The 14,661-nt window shown below is 45.9% G+C and overlaps 1 protein-coding gene across 8 annotated transcripts in view; it reads left to right on the top strand.

The window, feature by feature from the left end:
• SPATA13 (spermatogenesis associated 13) overlaps positions 1–14,661 on the top strand; it is a 146,146-nt gene that overhangs the window by 90,402 nt on the left and 41,083 nt on the right. For 6 of the 8 annotated variants that reach the window (XR_006814869.1, XR_006814868.1, XM_045977875.1 and 3 more), the window contains 2 exons: positions 1,182–1,547; positions 3,286–3,430. Coding sequence is in view for 6 of the 8 variants with exons in the window: in XM_045977875.1 (XP_045833831.1) it covers positions 1,182–1,547; positions 3,286–3,430 (511 nt within the window). In the remaining 2 variants the exon portion in view is untranslated. Of the gene's footprint in view, positions 1–1,181; positions 1,548–2,985; positions 3,172–3,285; positions 3,431–14,661 lie in introns of those variants that run through there. The other 2 variants (XM_045977877.1, XM_045977880.1) reach the window with 2 other exon arrangements.

The following is a 14,661-nucleotide window of genomic DNA, read 5'->3' as shown; positions in this document are numbered from 1 at the left end:
TCCCTGCTCAGCAGAGAGTCTGTTTATCCTTTTCTCTTTTTCTCTGCCTCTCCCCCTGCTTTTGCTTGCTCTCTCTTTCTCCCAAATAAATAAATAGAATCTTTAAAAAAAAATGTATTTAAAAAAATAATAACCAGGGGTGGGAGAAACCTCCTGTGGAACTAGGCAGCAGCCCTCCTCTGAACCCAGACGTTGAAGGGTGTGCTGACATAGAGCTTATCTGCAGGCAGGGCTGAACCTGGGCATGGTTATTCCACACACTGCTTTTTAAGAGCAATAATTAACTGTGGTTGATAAGGGCTATCTCACCATTGGTATAGCATTTCATCCACACAAGGACCCATTATTCCCCAGTGAACAGCTGCAGAACCAAATCCGCAGACCTTAAGTAACTGGCCTGAGGTTACAAAGCTAGCTTGTGGCCCAGGCTGACTTACACAGCAGACCGTCCATTTCCAACCTCGTGGTTTTTTGCTGGTACATTAGGTCACCTCCGAAAGAAGTATTTGAACAATTTGAAAAGTGTTTAGGACCACAGACTACCCAGCTGTGGGACTGTCGAGTCCTGAATGGTTCGTTGTTAACTTGTCCTGGGTCACAGCTAGTTAGTACTAGTTAGTAGCCTGATCTAGTTCTCTGAATCCTCGTTCAGTGCTCTTCTCATCAGACCTGACTCCTTGGCCCTAAGTTTGGCCCTAACGGCCCAAACTTCATCTTATTAAAGCACCTCCTGTTTTTTAAATATTGCAAGAAAATACCTTAGAGCAGTTTTGTAAAGCATTACATATTCATTTCCCCTTCTAGAGTCCTGCATTTCCCCATGCTATTGTTATGTATATTTTATATTTTATTTTGGGTGAAACCATAGTTAAAGTACTTTCTAACAACTCACAATGGTACTGATTTTCTTAATATCTTTTATGATAGCTCATCCTTGCTCACCACACATCACTATTTAAATTACGGTTTTAATTCAGCTTCCAGTTAAAGATGAGTTGCTTATTTTAATGTACATTTCAGTTATGTCTTCCTGTTACAGAAATAACTTTTAAAAAAACAAACAAGTAAATCAAGAAGGCCTTAAGGCAGGGCTGAAGCCGATGGGAGGGCGTGTATGGCTTGTTCTTTTTCAATACCTTCCTGGATTTGGGTGCTCACCTAACTTGTTCGCATTTGAAAAGGTTGAGACAGAGGAATCCTGGAGGCGGGACTCATCCCGGGATGAAGAAAGGACCGAGTCTCAGAGGATCACCAGGAGGAAATGGGGTTCTGGGAGAAGAGCAAGGCCCCGACCTCTTTCCGACTATGGCCAGCTGGCCAACCGGAGTCTGTCCATTCCTGAAGACTCAATTGCTGTAGACCCCCAGAAAGAAGACACTGTGGAGGGAGACCACCTGCCCAACACGGCCTCCACGGACACTGCAGACCAGAGCGCTGCTGTGGGCTGCCCCAAAGGAAGCTGGAGAAGACGCCCCATCTCTGTGATAGGCGGGGTCAACTTCTATGGGAACAGCCCGACAGAGGAAATCGAGAGTCTTCTAACCCAAGTAAGACCTGGCTGCTTCTACCAAAGCTAACAGAGCCCTCCAGCTTCCTGGCCTTTGTTCTCCCCTGTGAACTAAACAGACTGCTGCTTTTCTTTCTTCTCTCTGCTTCAAGGACAACAGACTCTCAGGCTTTCTTCCTGACTCTGAAAACACTCATGAATTAACTTACCATCTGACACGCGGATGCCTTTTACTAATCTTCTGTCTTTCCTGGAGTCTCAAACCATATGTGAAACTAGTGTGCTGTTTGTCCTAAATCACCTGAGATCTCAATAAGGAGAAGGTAACTGCATATTCAATGAGCTTCTTGAAAGAAGTTCTTGAATGAGAAAGTGTCCTCCAATGTTAAAAAGTAAAGATAAGAAGAAAATAAGGAAGTGCTTTTGTAGGAGCGAAGGAAATCACTTTCCTACCATTTTTTAACTCTTTACATTCAAGTTGCTGCTTTGCAACCACTTTATCAGTAGACTAAAAATCCTTATTATTTTCCCCTTAGTATTTCAACAAGTATTTATCAGTTACCCAAAGAGCACTTTGAGGCTACAAAACATTTAAATAAAGGCCCTGTTCAGGAGGAGTGTATGTTATTTGGCGAGACCCAGCCACGGTCAGGGGTTCCCAGAACAGTATGAGTGAGCACCAAGTTTTAGTTTTTGAGCTTGCTAGCTGGTATCATCAATAACTCCTAAAATTTTCTTAAAAAGGCGGGGGGGGGGTCTATGTTAGTATTGGATTTTATATTTACATTCTCCCTGTAAAGCCCAACCTAATGCCTTATTTATAGCAAGCACTCAAATTCCTTTTGTTAAATTGAGTTAAATTGAACTGCATTCTGAAGGTAAAAAAAAAAATGAAGGGGAAGAATCCCAGGAACTTTCTGTGGTATTAACATGTGCAGTACGCTAGGAAATAATTCTGAACCAAAGCAGACTGTAATCTGTTGCAACTTGAAACACAGTATGGGGAAAATCGAAAGCACTTAGAAGTTATTTCCCCTCAGAGCGTTAAGAAGGAATGTGCTAAGGTCACTTTGTACACTTGAAGGCTCATTTGGGGAAATAGGTGGGACAATACAAAGAAAAACTAAGGAAAGCATAAGCCAGCGTGGCCTTCGATTTGTAGTGATGGTTCACGTGGAAACATCAACAGGGCACAAAGATGATTCTGAAGAGATCTGGGTAAATCTGTGGAAAGTGGAAAACCAACTCTTCTTTTTAACACAGCTCAGTTGTCTTGGTAGTTGAGGTAAGGAGCATTTGTCTCCCATAAATACTTGCGTAGTGCCTGCACGTGCATGTGCCAGGCGGGAATGCTGGTCCAAGTCCGTCATGCAGGAACCGCTGCTTCCCCGGGAGGCTGCAGCTGGAAAACGTCTTCTTACCCTTCTGCCCCGCCCCTGTGAGAAAGCCACCACTTCCTAAATCTGCTTCTCCTCTTCTTGACGCTTTGCTTTTACTGAGTGTTACCCCTGGTATATTGCTGACAAGTGACATGAAATGTGTTGCCGGGAGGTAAGAGCCCTTGAGTCGATATGGTGGTTTAAAATCTTGGAAGGAGTCATTGCAGCCGTGCCTGGGTGCAGCCTGAAGCCCTTGCCACGATTCGGAGACAGCATCTCTCGTGTGTGAGTGGTCTGGAGGTGACGGGGCCGAGCTGCTCAGGGCTGTGCCTGTGAAGAGCTCTGCGGGAGGTGCCGCTTCCTGGCATCCCCTCACGGCGTTTTGCTTTCCTTTTGTAGCCAGCAGCCAGGCCTCCCGTGCCAGCCCACCGGGTGCTGCCCTACAAGGCGGTTTCAGCCCGCTTCCGGCCCTTCACCTTCTCCCAGAGCACCCCCATTGGGCTGGACCGCGTGGGACGCCGGCGGCAGATGCGAGCTTCCAATGGTGAGTCTCCCAGGCCCACCCCGTTCGGGGGCTCCCTTTCCAGACACGGGTGTAGAGTCCTCAGTCGACTGTTTGCTGTGAAACCCACTCGATTGGGCCCCTCTCCACTGCCTCTGGGCCAGGGTGTTTTTTCCACTGGGAGTGAGGAGGGCTCATCTCAGGGGCTGCACATGCAGGCCTGGGGGCGTCGTCAGCCCTCTGGGGTGGGTGCTCTGTGTCACCGCGACCGTGTTTGAGAAGTTGCTCCCCTCGTGCCTGTGTACCTAAGTTCCTGCAGGTGGAGAGCTAAGAATGGAGTCGGTGCATTTGTCTGAACCTTTTTGAGTCTCTGTCTGGGTGTTTGAGACTCACTGATGCCTTTCTGAACACCAGAGAACACTCGGTCTGCTGCAGTAGCTACTATGTGATCACAGTACTTACCTGGTAAACACTCATGATTTGAATTAATACCACGCTTTTGGAATGATGTTTACGTCCTTTTTTATTTTTTAAAATAAATGGAATTTTTTTATTTTTTAATTTTTAAAAAGATTTTTATTTATGTGAGAGAGAGAGTGAGCACAAGCAAGGGGGAGGGAAGGAGCAAGAGAGAGGGAGAAGCAGACTCCCCACTGAGCAGGGAGCCCAACACGGGGCTTGATCCCAGGACCCCGAGATCATGACCTGAGCCAAAGGCAGATGCTTAACCGGTTGAGCCACCCTGGCACCCCTGACGTTTACATTCTTAAAAAGGAAAATCTTCCTTTACACTAATTTTCATGTTGGTGCCAGTCAGCTGGTCAGATAATGAGTGGCGTGGCCTGTTGTGCACTGGACAGGAGTAACGAGTTAACATTTATTGGATGTGTTCTGATGTATTAGCTCATTTGATCTTCGTAACTACCTGCCATGTTGGTATTATTGGTATTATTATCCTTGTTTTTACAGATGAAAAAGCCCAGGTATACAGGGATAGACTGCCCTAAGTCACTCACCCAGGAGGGGGGCAGAATTGGGATTTGAATCTACAAATAGAAGTTGTCATAGCTAGTGGTTCATTTTTAACCACTGAACTCTAATGATGATAAGCTCCAACGGCAGGATTTCCTGTGTTACTTGGAGAAATGAATACGGTGCGGTGAGCACGAGTAAGGGCTGGGCACTCGGGAGCGTGGCTGCTGCCTTGGCCATGCCACCACCTCGCCGTGTGGGTGCGGTGGCGTGCACTTGAGCGTGGCGACTGAGTCTGTAAGAAGGGGTGAGGTTTCAATAGACTTGACGAGGGTGGCGGGTGTCCCTTGAAGGACTGAAATTCCAGGGACAGGAGGAGGGGGAACGGGATGGGTCAAGAAAGGGAAAGAACAAGGAGGTATGGACTGCCTGGTCAAGGGAGGCATTTCTAAGGACAGGTGGAAGAGGATGATGGCTAGTGACCAGAAATGGTGACAAAGTCACTGAGGGATTCTGACAGGAATCGTGGAGAACCGTGTCCCAGGAGGGTCACACTTGGGGTTGAAAATTCAGAGTGTTGGTGAACAGTGAGGAAATGCCTCAACCCCCAGTTGTGTTGTGACGGTTCCTAACTCGTGTCATATAGACTGGGAGGACTTACGGTGGAGCTTGCAGGTGGAGCTTGAAGAAATTTGTGAATATCTCATGCCTTTGTGAGGCCCTCAACCGAGGAGGCTGGACACCCCGGAGTCCTCGCTCCCCTCCTAAGGGAGTCACTAAATCCCATCCTTTGACTCTCAGGATCACCTTGCTTGTCAGCTTCCTTAACCCTTCCCCTCACAGCCTCCCCATTACTTGCTCAGGCCAAGCTTTCATACTCTCTCTAGTCAGAGCCCCTGGTCGTGTTCAACTCTTTCCCACTATTAGAATTAAGTCCCAATTCCTTAAATGAGTTTATAGGCTTTTGTGCAACCCGAGTCTCACTTTCCGCCTGTTTCTCTCTTTTCTCCCTTCAGAGCTCACTTTCCCATTACCTTATGGAGTGTTCTTTGCATTCAGAATTCCAAATTCATTGCCTTGTGTGCCCTTGGAGACAGTGAGCAGTCATTGTCTTCCTCCTGCAAAGCCGCTCAGCGCTGGGCTTCATGTTCATCCCCTCTGATGCTGTCATCCACCCCTGGTGGTGTGTTTTCAGGAGGTCGTCCAAAAGGAGGAAGAAAGAAATCCAAGATACTCTTCACAACATTGTGATGGCACGAAAGTCAAAGCAAAGTAAATGTTTAGTCATAGCAGATTAGTGAGTTGGGGAGCTGCGTGGGTCACTACCTCACAACAGTTTACAACATAGATAGGAAGACCCTGCAAACAGCAGGAAAAGGGACGGCTACAATTTTAAAGTGAGACGAAAAATGGAAAATAAAATCACGTGTAGTGTATGAGTTTGCTAAGGCTGCTCTAACTCAGTAGCTCAAACCAGGTGGCTTACGTAGGAGAAATTTGTGTCTCAGCACTGGAGGGAGGCTGGAAGTGAGAGGAAGACATTGGCAGAGTGGTTCCTTTCGAGGATAGGGTCGCAGAGTCTCTGCCAGCCCCCATGCTAGCTTCCAGTTGTCTCGGGTGCCTTGCATCTTGGCACGTAGATGTATTGCCTTCATCCCTGCCTCCCCCTTCATGTGGCTTTCTCCCTGCCCTTGAGTTAGGGCCCACCCTAATAATCTCCTTTTAACTTGATCATCTACTAAAACCTTATTTAAATCCTAATAGGGTTACTTTGACGGTACTGGGGGTTAGGATTTCAGCATCCATACAGGGGACGTAGTTCAACCTATAACGTATACCACAATTGCAACAATACACGACATGAACACAAATGTTCAAGGATTTAACGGGAATATGCAAAAATGAAAATGGTGTGGTTAGGATGGAAGGAATGTAGGTGATTTCTCCTCCAACAACCCTGTATACATACAAACAGCTGATTTCTGTGCTTTCTGTAATAGTGTTTTGTTTTGGCTTTAATGTTCTTCTGCTGAGAAGGAACAGAAATGAACTCTGACCAGCTTAAGCAAAAAGGGAATTTATTGGAAGGTTGTCTGATGTCCCCAAAGTTGAAAGAATGGCTAGAGAACCAGTCTAGGAAATGGATGGCCTTCAGGGTTGTTCCTGGGAACCAAGGAACTACCTGGAAGAAGCCAAGGGACACACGTAACAGGAAGGCATAGGAATGAATGAAGGGCCAGCCATTCCTTGTGTCGCTCAAGAGTCAAAGTCCCAGGGTAGGGAAATCAACTCCTGAAGCTTAAGTGAGGTGTCTGCTACCTGGTGGCGCTGGAACAGGGAGAAGGACTGGGGGCCTCCAGAGACCCTTTGCCTTCATATTGGGAGGCAGGTACATGGTACCCTGTCACTGAGGCTGGACACAGTGGAAAGGAGGTCATTCCCCTTAGAGGAAATCCAAGGAGTATTAGAAATAGAAATAGATTCTGGACAGGTTCTTCATTCATTCGTTCGTTCATTCATTCATTCATTCTTTCATTCATTCATATGTCCAGTAACTTCTGAGTGCTTACCACGTGCCGGGTGACATCTGGGAACAGAACAAAGTCCTTAAATCACTTACATTCCAGTGTGGGGATAATGAATTAACAAGTGACTCTCTAACAGGGCAGGCGGTTCCATAAAGGAAAATGAAGCAGGGTGGAGGGCGTTCTTTTTTTTCCTTAAATGTCATTCTGCCATGATGCACCTATTTCATGTATAATTAAGAACACGCTCACTCCTTCCCTCGAGGGAGACAGCCCAGAGGCTCGTCAGTTACTGCAAGCCGCGCCGAGTCTAGGCCCTCCTGAGTGGTAGCTGTTTCTTCTCCAGTTCTGTTGCACAGCCTTGTCCACTGTATACCCAGAGGGAAATTGAAGCAGCACACCCTGATCGTCATAGTGGAAGGAGGTGGGGGCGGAAGGGAAATAGAAGATAAATATTATGCACATACGCGTGACGCCACTAAAGGAAATGTCTCTCTCCTGCTTCCGGTTGCAAGGCCATACGTGCTATTGCTGACTTTGCTCATCTCGTGCCCATCGCACGCTCCCCCTGCGCCTGCCCAGTGTCTTGCCTGGTGGTGTCCTTTGCCTGCCGAGGTGGCCAGACCTGTGGAGCTGTGAGTGGCCCTGCTTGCTTAGAGTTGCCATCATCTTTTTTCTCTCCCTCCCTCTGTCAAAAATCAGTCAATCTATAAAAATGCGTGGGGCACCAACCGGAGCCTGCCGGGCATTGGTCTGACCCTGCGGCATAGGGCAGAGGATAAAGCCTCGTCAAGTTCACATTCTAGCATTGCATCCAATTCAGTCAGTCAGTCAATACCTTCTCTTGGGCAGTAACAGTCACTCTGAGGAAAGTGGACGTGGGTGATATGGTAGAGAGTGTCAGGATGTCACGGCAGAGGGTGACCCGGTATCCCTAAGGAGGTGAAACTGGACTGGAGGCTTGAAAGGTGAGCAGGAGCTGAAGATCTGAGGGAGGAGAGGTCCTGTGGCAGGCACATAGGTGCCCAGAGTTAGGCTGGTACTCGACGTGTCTGAGGTTCAACGAGAGGGCTGGGGTGAGCGGAGTTCAGGAAACAAGGGCAGGAGAAGAGGGCGTTGCCGTCTGGCGGGGAGGCTGCGGCCGGATAGAAAGGGCATTGCAAGTCTTGGGTAGGACTTGGAGTTATTCTAAGTGAAAGGGGAAGCCATTGCCAGCGAGGGAGTGATAGGCAGTGATTGAAGCTTTAGAGAGGAAGGACAGTTTGGGGGAGAAAAGGCAGAGGAAGGGAGACTGACTTGGAGGTTATTGCGTAAGGCCAGTTGAGAAATCGTGCTGGCACTGAGCACAGAAGACAACCATGTCTGTCTTGGGTGCTCATTTTCCCAGTGCACGGGGAGGCGAAAGTGGCCGGCCTTGGTTCCAGTCCAGTGGGGCCCGGCCTGTGGATTCCCGTGGAAGTCCTTCTCTCCTGGGAGAATGACAGGGCAGAGTTCCTGAATAGGAAGAAAATATTTTGCAAATGTATTATTAAGTCATCGGAGGAAGTGGCCCCTGTGCTTGCCCTTTGTATTCTGGCTGTGGGTGAGCATCACCTTGTCAGACACCGGTTCAGTGTGCATAGCCTATCCCAGATGGCATCATAATATCAAGGTGTGTCCCCAAGCCATCTCTGTTAACTTTGTTTCCATTCGGCCATGATGGCATGCTTCTGGACCGTAGCAGGATAACGCTTGTGACCCTCACGGGCACTGGTCTATCACCCTGTTCCCCCCGGCATCCCTGAGTAGAAACATGGTCCTGCGACGTGCCGTGGCAGTGTATCAGGCCTTCAGTGAGATTCCAGCGGAGGTCCGACAGGTAAGGAAAACAAATCCAGATCTAGAATAAATGTCTTTCCCACTAAGGACAGACCATCTACCCCTCTATTATGAAAAGGGTCCATTGTAATCAACTCTCCACAAGGAGCTGTCTGGTTCCTTCAAGGAACCATATCATTAACTTGGTTGAGAGGGACACCCTGTGGTTTAGCCCAGGCTTGGCATCCATTTCTGCCACCATGGCCTTTTTTTTTTTTCCTCCCTGAACCTACTGAGTAAGCATCAAGATGACTAGGAACAAAGATTGGCGTTTACAGAGTGGAACACAGTGTTCACACAATTATTAAACAACCTCTTTTGCAATCAGATTCACGTGGGATACAACTAGGCATTCACATGGGACAGATGATTTCTCATGCTTTGAGTGTATTCTGGTATATCTAATCGTACTCCTTCCCCAAATCAGTCCGTTACCTATTTGGTTTTTTCCACATTCCTCCAAGCCATTCAGCCAAGCCATTGTCCTAGCCATCTATCCACACAAGCTAAATTCCTGCTGAGGCCCTCTCTCCTCTCAGTCAGAAAGGATTAGGAAGAATGATGGCTTAGATTTTACTATGGGGCGGGGGCTCCCTTTGCCAGGGGCACAATTACCAGGTAAATGGTGGAAGAGCCCTTTCGGGAAGCCTGGAAGGAAGAGTTGTGACTCTGGGATTCCTACCCCACGGTCACCTGGCTTCTGCCTCACGAAGAGGCTCTACGTGTGGAAACCAGCTGAGATCTGGGAGCTAGATTTGAGTCTCTGCCACCAGATTTGGAGATTTCCTACCATATGAATCAAGTAATAGGTTAGTGCAGTTACTCGTCACTTTTATTCCTGCAGACCCTGTGATAGGAGAAGCAGAGCCAGAGATATGTGGGTCAACCATTCCGGTGACTGAGCTGGCCCTGCTGCCTAGTGCAAGAGCTATGCCCTCTTTTCCTGTGGTACGGATGTCCCACCTCCATGGAGGCCGCGGACTTCACTGCGATAGAAGCATGTCTCACTGACTTCCCTTGCCTGCTCCCTCGCCTGCACAGATGAGCAGTACGGTGCTTGTAAAAGTCGCTAGCACTTGCATCATCTGATTTGGGAAACACAGCCCAGGGGATGGCGAGTCCATGACAGACTAGCTCCAGCATTTCTGCCTTCTGGTTTTTGCACTGCTTCCTTCCTGTGTGCCAAGAGCTGGCCCCTCCATTGCTTTAAGAGTGGAACAGTACTGGGTCCAGATCTCCAGCCCACTGAAGTGCTGAGGTGCCAGCCAGTTCGATGAGCCCATGTGTTGAATGCGTGATCTCTGGTAGATGTCACCCAAATGGATAAACTTGGTTTAATCCAAATTATATTTGGTAAATGCAGTATATGCACCTTGTTTGGATTCTGATACCAAAAAATAAAAAGATCCTTTTGAGACAATTGGGGAAATTTGCACATGGACTGAGAATTCAGTGAAGTAATTATTGTTCATTTTGTTAGTGGGGATAATGATTGTGTAGTTATTTTTAAGTCCTTATTTGTTATGGGTACATACTAAAATGTTTTTTGCATGAAACAGTATATGTGAGTTTTGCTTTAAAATACTCAAAAGCTGCTGAGGAAGTTTGGGGAAAAAATGGTTTTGATAATTGTGGGTTCATCATTTGATTTCTGTACTTTTGTGTTTGTTTGAAATTTATCACAAAAGTTTTAAAAAATAATAAAAGTATGTTTCCTCCTTCCTGGTCAGGTGCTCCCCAAATCTGCAAATCGAGAAATGCCCACAACTAAATTTTCCTCAAAATGTATAAATTTGAATATTAACGAACTGATTTTTGTTAAGAAATGAAGACATACTCCTTTCAGGTGGAGGTGAGCTGCCCCTTCTCAGTACTCATTCCTCAGCATCTTGCTGTGCTCCTTTCCAGCACTTCCTTCTTGCTTGCCTTTGTTAGAGGACTGTCCTGTCTCCTTACTAGCCCCTTACAGTCTGAAGAAAGGTCACAAGGAGCAGTCCTCAGTAATGTTTATTGACCAATGGGTGTGGAATTGAAATAATACATTCGCATCAGGAATCACAATGGTACTTGTATGTGCTCTTATAAAGCTCATGATTGGGATGCTGCCATCCTATTAAAAACCTTATTGCTTTACTGGTGATGGTGTTTGTGGCCTTCTTTCTCCCTGGGTCTTAGCAAAGCATGCCTGCCCTGTGATAACTTTCTCTTAGGGAATTATCTTTACTGCCTTTTGCTTTCTCTTATGAGAAGCTTATGTAGTAAGTTCCAGGGCAAGTTACTACATCACCGCCTACCCATGCTCCTGATTTGCCCATATTTTGGTTTCCAGCTTTACTAATCTACGGATCAGAAGTCAAATTTGATCGCTTTCCAAAATTATTCTTCTTATGTCTATTCATCCTTGTCTTTCTACTCATCTCACCCATCGAGTTCAGATCAGCTTGCTCATATGACATAAACCCAGTGATTATCTTAACCAGAAAGGAAACATTTCCCAGAAAGGAAAACATTCAGTTTCCTCAGCGATCACATTTCTGTGGCATCTTTATGGGTTACAAGCAAAGAGCTAAAGCATGACATTGAAGATCAGTAGATTTGGGGATGCCATTTTTAAAAATATCTGTTATATTTTTAAAAGCCTTCTCCTTAACCATTAAGTACTATATTAGAGTATTTTTAATAATGCTACACAACAGAGGAGAGAACACAGGATTAGCTACAGTAATGATTACATATGAAAAATCAAATGGTTTTCTAAGGAGACATGAAGTTGACAAGTTGACTTGATTAATTTTTTTCAAGTAAATTCTGCACTACACATCGGGCTCGAACTCATGACCCCAATATCAAGAGTCACATGCTCCTACTGAGCCAGCCAGGAACCCTGAATTGATTACACTTCTTGTGACTTTTAAAAATATTTCTAAATTACTCAAATTGTTGCTTGATTTGATTTTTAAATAGTTTTACATGTTAATTTCTTATGAATATAGTCACTTTCGGCAAGCTAGGAAAGAGAATCAAATTAAGCCAGTGTAGCCCTCTGATGACCTAGGCCAGAACTGCACAGTCTTCAGCAGAATGATGTAATGCTTGAAGTTGTTAACAGTGGCATTGTGCAACTCTAAATCATAACTCCCATCTACATTTTTCATTAGGAAAACAACCAAAAAATACAGCCCTTAAAGGCATGATGTATACAAAGAACATCTTTGTTTTTAAATTCCAGTTAACATATAGTGTTATATTAGTTTCAGGTGTACAATATAGAGATTCAGGAATTCCATTCTTTCCTCAGTGCTCATCATGGTAAGTGTACATCTAATCCCCTTCACCTGTTTCACCCATCCCCTACCTACCATCTCTCTGCTAACTATCAGTTTGTTCTCTCCAGTGAAGAGTCATTTTTTGGTTTGTCTCTTTTTTCCTTTGTTCGTTTTATTTCTTAAATTCCACATATGAGGGGCACCTGGGTGGCTCAGTGGGTTAAGCCTCTGCCTTCGGTTCAGGTCATGATCTCAGGGTCCTGGGAACGAGCCCGGCATTAGGCTCTCTGCTCAGCGGGGAGCCTGCTTCCCCATCTCTCTCTCTCTGCCTGCCTCTCTGCCTACTTGCGATCTATTTCTCTGTCAAATAAATTAATAAAATCTTAAAAAAAAATTCCACATATGAGTGATATCATGTGGTATTTGTCTATCTCTGACTGACTTATTTCAGTCAGCACTTTACCTTCTAGATTCATCCATGTTGTTGCAAATGGCAAGATTTCGTTCTTTTTCATGACTGATACTCCGTTGTGTGTGTGTGTGTGTGTATGTATATATATATATGTATATATATACACATACCACATCTTCTTTATCTGTTCATATACCAGTGGACACTTGCACTGCTTCCATAATTTGGCTTTCGTAAATAATGCTGCAGTAAACATAGGGGTGCACATATCCTTTCAGATTACTGTTTTCGTATTCTTTGCATAAATACCCCGTAGTGCAATTACTGGATCATATGGTAGTTCTTTTAACTTCTAGAGGAACCTCTATACTGTTTTCTACAGTGGCTGCATCCCTTTCTGGTGCATGAGCGTTCCTTTTTCTCCACATCTTTACCAATACATGTGTATAAAAAAATCTTGATTTTTTTTTGACAGAATGACCCAAATTATACCCTGGCCAGCCTGTCTGAGCACATTAGAGCTGGCTAATGATTGGTGGAGGGAGGAAGTACAGTTGACCTTTGAATAATGTGGGGGTAAGGGGCATGCCCCCCCCAAAACACACCCTATACAATCCAAAATCTGTGTGTAACTTTTGGCTCCCCCAGACCTTTACTACTAATAGCTTACTGTTGACCAGAAGCCTTCTTGATAACATAAGCAGTTGATTAATACATATTTGGTATGTTATATGTATTATATATTCTTTTATTATTATTAATTATTATCATATGTATGCGTACAGTAAAGTAAGCTAGAGACAAGAACGTGTTACTAGGAAAACCACAAAGAGAAAATGCATTTACAATACTGCACTGTATTTATTGAAAAAAAATCTGTATTAGTGGAGCTGCGCAGCTCAAACGCATGTCTCCCAAGAGTCAGACCCGTCTTGAAAACCTGCTCCGAGGGATTAAAAACTCCTGGTTCTTGTGTCAGTAGGAAAGCAAGTAAAAAATAGTACAGAAAATTGTACTCAAATTGATCATGGGTCCTACGGTAGCTCCGTAGAATACAAAGATAAGTGAGGAATAAGATAAGGTAGAAGTTTCCAAAATAAGTTACTTAATGATAAGAAATCCAGCTTACTGCATTTTCGTTTTGCTACGGAATAAATTGAGGACTTTTTGAGAGAAACAGTCAACCCTGAAGAGGGTGATGGTGATGGTGTCTACCACTGAATAAGCCCCCGCTTGTTGCTGTTCTTCCGTGGCGCAGATCCACGTGGAGACGCTTGTGGAGACCCTGTCAGGCCAGGAGATGGAAAGGAGAGCATGTCCTAGTTAGCGCATTACAAGCTTAGTTACTGTCTTTTGGGGTGGACCCCACTGGCCATCCCAGTGTGGTCAAACATCTGCTAACTGCCCATAGGCACTGGCTTCTGCCCAGGGCCTTAAGGCTGGGTTCAGCCCCCTCTATGGCTTCTCCTCGCAGACGTGGGTGCTGTTCCTCTGCGAGTAGCCCCAGGAGGCTTGGGGTGCCCAGTAGGCGATCTGGTGGGGTGAACCCCGCGGCAACACCGGAAGTTCTCCTTGCCGAATCGCTGATCATGTGAAAGTCTCAGACAGAAAGGATGGGGTGTGGGGGCTCTTCTGAAGCTGAGGTCAGTGTGCAGCCGCGCCTGCACCAGGGTGGACCCATCCCGGGACCCCGGGGGCTGGAAAGGCGCCCCCCGCCCACGTGGCCTGGCCGTGCGCGCAGGCGCTGCCCCCGCATCCCGCCCCCGCATCCCACCCCGCAACGGCCACCCCCAGGACGGCTCCCAGGTCTTGCTTGCTTGCGCCTATGGCATGTTTCCTACACAGATTTAAGGTCGGTTTGTCTAAAGGAAAGAAAAAGTGTACTAAGGCATGGACGGCTGCCTTGGCAGGTGGTTTTGAAGTACAGTTGGGGATTACTACTCAGGGATGACGTTGTCTCCAAGTCTCCGACTTCTGTTTCTTCAGTTTGATTTTGTACTGGAATATTTGCTCAGAAACGGGAAAGATTTCCTATTTTTAGTATATGTGCTGCCGAAGCGAGCACGGGAAAGATTTCCTTAGGTGTACTTACCTACTTTTCCCCATTGAGGAACTGGTATTGGTTGTAAAACAAGTTAATTCAGCCTTACACAGTTGATATAACTAATACTATTGGCAAGTGATAGAAGATGTCATTAGGACATAATCAAAAACTGATATTTCAGGAAGTGTCTAAGGTGC

Source organism: Meles meles, chromosome 14 (genome assembly GCF_922984935.1).
Source record: "Meles meles chromosome 14, mMelMel3.1 paternal haplotype, whole genome shotgun sequence".
NCBI lineage: Eukaryota > Metazoa > Chordata > Mammalia > Carnivora > Mustelidae > Meles > Meles meles.
The sequence above is the reverse complement of the archived record's forward strand: the minus strand, read 5'-3'. Positions and strand labels throughout refer to the sequence as shown.